Source organism: Peromyscus eremicus, chromosome X (genome assembly GCF_949786415.1).
Source record: "Peromyscus eremicus chromosome X, PerEre_H2_v1, whole genome shotgun sequence".
Taxonomy (NCBI): Eukaryota; Metazoa; Chordata; class Mammalia; order Rodentia; family Cricetidae; genus Peromyscus; species Peromyscus eremicus.
In genome coordinates this window covers 59,522,491-59,527,180 of record NC_081439.1, presented here as the reverse complement: position 1 = coordinate 59,527,180, position 4,690 = coordinate 59,522,491, and the positions used below count along the sequence as shown (strand labels likewise).

Below are 4,690 nucleotides of genomic sequence, written 5' to 3'. Positions count from 1 at the left end.
GATCCAGGAAAGGCACCAAAACTACACAGAGAAACTCTGTCTCAAAAAAACAACAACAATAAAAAAAATCTCCAAAAAGTGTGCGTTGATTTATAGTCATGGGTGTCAAATGAAGCCTCAGTCTGGTCCTAGGAGGATGACATAGTCTGTGGGTATCAGTCAAGATACTCAACCAGACACACTTCCTGTGTCCCAAATGTGCTAGCAACAAAGTCACCATGGTTTGAAAGAGAGAGGTTGTTGATACACTTGTATTGTCTTGGGGTGAAGTAAATTCCCCGGTGTTGCATGTTTCCCTGTTTCCTGTTAGGGCATCACAGCGGGAACTGTTCTTAGATTTTGGAAGGTAGGAGCAAGGTAGCACCCATTCTGTAAACTCCTTGGTTATCTGCTGGCTCGATTCAAGACAGAACAATAGCTAACTAAACTGAGCATCTATAGCTCTAGGATAGAGTCCTAGATTCAGGATATGATCATCACCAGTCTCAGAGTCATCCAGAACAGATATTGTAAACCAGTGCAATAGATTCATATCTCGGTGAATGCAAGGTTAAAATCAAGCACAGCCAAAACTGTAAAAGAATAGAGAAAAACATCTATTACCTGGCACAGGTAAGGGCAGCACAGCAGTTTTTTCTAAAGTAACGACATTCTTTAACGAGGCAACATGTTGATTGTATTTGGAGAGCTTATACATATCATATAGGGACATACTTTAGATATACATTCCCGAACATGCTCAGATTAAGGAGGTTACAGTTCAAGAAAGAAAGATATCAGACACATTTTAGAGCATGTTTAGTGAACATTTGAAAGGTTAAAAAGTGGCAGGCAGGAACATGCTGTGCCATGCTCAGCTGTGCCTCAAAGATGCCTGCCTCATTTAGCAGTTAAGAGCATCCTCTGGACTTCCAGCTTTTTCTCTCGAGGTTCTAATCTCTTTATCATCTTCCCTTCCCAGTCCCTACCCCATGGAATTCAAGCAACTTCACCACTCACGGAAACAGCATTGTAGGCACTGTTGAAACAGTCTCTACCATTGTGCAAAGCAAGTTCTTGTAATAAGTATAGCTCTATAATGTCTCCTACTGGTTCTGCTCCTCACATAAGACCTGGGTTGATGTAGGAGTTATTTTGAGGCCAGGTACTTCACTCTGTGTAACATCCTTTCTGATTTGTTCTGAGCCTAACTGTACCTCATACTACCTATCCCATGTGATATGCGAGTGGGTACATTAATCACATTTTTATTATATATTATATATATAAAATGATACTTTGACCTCTTGGGGCTTAATTCTTCTGCTCAAGACACTTCCCTCCCCAAAGCTAGCTAAATCATTGAGATAGCCACCAACTCCCTTATGGGTACACCTGCCATGAACTATCCAGCCAAGAGCTCATACCTGTCAACTAACTCCTTATGTTTTACTGCTGTTCTCCTTTCCTAATAGCATGCCAAGAGCAGACACTAGACAACTATGGACAGATCCTAAAAATACGAGTCTGGTGACATTATACGTAGTTGTCAGTTCTAGATCACTTATCCTGCCCTGCTTAGCCCTTCCCATGGAAACATAATAAAGACTTATACCACATTCCTTCTTTCCCACCTGATCAGCCTCGGCATTGATGTGGCCCTTTGAGGCATACTGTACTATCTTTACTTGGAAACTGAGAGCACCTAACTTTTTTTCCAAAGGCATTTGTTTCGATCATCTTCCATTATCTGATTAAAACAAATACTGGATACATTTCAATAAGATAAAATTATAGTCAAATATAAGAGAATCTACAGAGACTGGAATTTTTTCTGAAACTCAGGGTGTCTATTAACCATAAGTGTTTTCACCAAATTCCAAGACACATGTGAAGACAATGAATTTCTTGGTAATTTCTCTAGCCCATGAGAAGTAGCCCTGTACCAGAAATGTAAATGTCTGAAGATTAATATCACTTTAAATTCCCAGAGCTACGTTTCTGAGAAAGAGGGAAAATAACCGTTACATGAGGATTCCCAGTAATAGCAATTAAGTCGTAACAACATAATACTGAAAAAAATTGGTGTTTATACAAGAGCTCAGGCTTTACCCATTTTGGTCTCCATGGCTACAGTGGTAGAACATTGCATTGATGATGTCACTCATGACAAAATAGTAGACCCTGGGGGAGTTGTTCCCGTGAGTTCAGTGCTTTTCAACTCAGTGCGCAGAGATGTTTTTAAGTAAACTGTGCGTATTTTCTCATTCCCAACCACTGGATGTCAAAACCAAGTTTTTTAACTCAGACAAGGATGATTTATTTCTCGAAGTCCAGATTAAAAACACTTCATCTTCAACTGTGTTTATACAGAAAGTTTCCTTGGAGCTACCTGAAATGTACACCGAAGAAGCATTAAATATTCTCAACCTGGATGGAGAAGATGAGAGTACATTTGGAACCAGAACATTTTTGCAGGCATCAGAAGGACGCCACTACTTATATCGCCTGCGGCTCAAGGAGGACTATCTGGAGAAAGCGAGAACCCTCAGCGGACCAACGAAAATGGGGAAGTTAGAGATCGTGTGGAAACAGGAACTTGGCGAAAGGGCGATGCTACAGACAGTCCCACTTGAAAGAGAAGCTCGAAGTTGCGGAGAACTGAAGCTGTCTCTGGAGAATGTTCCAGACACTGTATCCCGAGAAGAGCCTTTGAAAATTGTCTTCAAGATAACAAATTGCACTGATAAGAAAATGAAACTGCTTGTGAAGACGCATGATACAACTGCTGTTCGTTGGTGTGGGTGTTCAGGGAGAAAACTTGGTACGTTGATGCCAGGCTCCTCGCTCTCGTTTACCCTGACACTACTGTTCTTACAGCTAGGCCTAAGGGGGATCTCTGGCATACGGATAATAGACGCAACGGTCAAGACCAAATATCGCTACGACGGTGTTGCAAACGTCTGCGTAGTACCTTCCGTGGCTAAAAGGAAAAGCTAAAGAAAACTTCCAATGTGATAGTTTTCAAGAAGTTTCCCAGAAAAGCTTTAAATATCAGCCCAAAAGCGATCAACTAACAAGTATTAAGGACGATTATTTCTGTGGAGACTCTTTCTACTTTTCAGAATTAAACAGTTGCTGATTTCAAAAACAACCTGCCAGCGTTTGTCTTAGGTGAGGCGCCGCATCAGTTTTGATCTGGAGTGTGAGATGCTGTTCAGTGCCCCTTTTTCTCTCCCCACTTAGAAGGTGTCTCTCCAGGGTATCCTGCTTGGGGCTGAGTAGAGGGAATACACGTAATGGGAACTTGTCCTTCCTTCTTCATTTCTGATTTCTACGCTCTACTCTCTCACTTGATGTCCTTATGTCTTGTGAAAGTATTTTCCTGTGTGAATTGATGTTCCCGTGGGAGGAAAACAAAGGAAGGTCCTATTCCATGTCTGGGTGATGTGACCCTGAAGTAAGTTAAGCAATACACTTCTTTATAAAAGGACTATTTCGAGTATAGTTGGTTATACTTTCAAGGAAAGCAGGTTTTCCTGACAAAGTTTATTGGGTGCTGGAATTAGAGAGAAGTTCAGCAGTGACAGGGGACTCCTTGTAGACCTGGGATATGGAAAATTCATGAAAACCTGGTAGGTTATTTTTTGTCACTTCCTTTTTGGATCAGGCATTGGCAATAGGGGACTGATTCTCGTTTAAATGCAAACTCTCATGCAAATTAACCTGTCCACAAAGTGTCCTGTCTTAACTGTCTCTGTCCCAATCTCTGAATTATCAAAATTCCAGACAGAAATTTAGATCTTTCTTTAAAGAATCTTTTTTTTTCTCAAAAATTATTACAATAAATTGCTTTGTTTGCAATGCAAAATGCTGTTCCTTATGTAATGGAGTCAGGTATACCGAAGACCTAACGACTTGTAATCCATGTAACTCACTTCTCCAAACAGCACTATGATACAGCTGTTCCCTGATGTGTGAACAGTGGCTGTTGTTGTATTATGCTACCACGGTTTTTGTTCGATTCTTTTTCTTTTTCTTTTTTTTGCCGTTGTTTTTCAAGACAGGGTTTCTCTGTGTATCCTTGACTGTCCTGGAACTCGTTCTGTAGACCAGACTGGACTTGAACTCACTGAGATCTGCCTGCCTCTGCCTCTCAAGTGCTGGGATTAAAGGCGTGCAACACCACTGCCTGACTATGGTATCGCATTTCAAATTTATTTTTAAATAACATTTTTCTTCTATAAAATTTCCTATCTTGGTACAATGCATGTTGGTCATAGCCATTCACTACCACCCCCCTCTCACATTTCTTGTTGTCTCTAACTCCATCTCTCCAACATCATGTCCTCTTTTTAAAAGGTAAATCTTTAATATTCATATATACATATAATGTATTTTGCTCTAATCCACATTCATCTCTCAATCCTCACGAGAGAAGCTTCTTTAGGTGGAAGATGCCAATTAACACAGAGACTCACAACTGTTCAAGATGCAGAGAACGAGAAACTGGAGTGTTTAGCCCTGAATGGGATAAACAATAAGCAATACAGAAAGAATTTGTTTTATTCCTAAATGAGCCAGGAGATAGAGCCTACTTTGCAGCATTTCTGTTATTTCTGTGGATAACGTACTCATTAATTTTTTTTTATGTTAGGAACTTATTGTTTCTTTAATCAAAGAGTAACAGTGGATAGACACTTCAGAGAAA

General features: G+C 40.3%; 1 protein-coding gene across 1 annotated transcript; it reads left to right on the top strand.

Moving 5' to 3' along the window:
* The first annotated feature begins 2,214 nt into the window (after positions 1-2,214).
* Positions 2,215-2,979, top strand: LOC131900054 (trafficking protein particle complex subunit 13-like). Its single transcript, XM_059251483.1, has one exon. It carries the CDS (start codon positions 2,215-2,217, stop codon positions 2,977-2,979), a length of 765 nt encoding a protein of 254 aa, XP_059107466.1.
* The last annotated feature ends 1,711 nt before the right edge of the window (positions 2,980-4,690 follow it).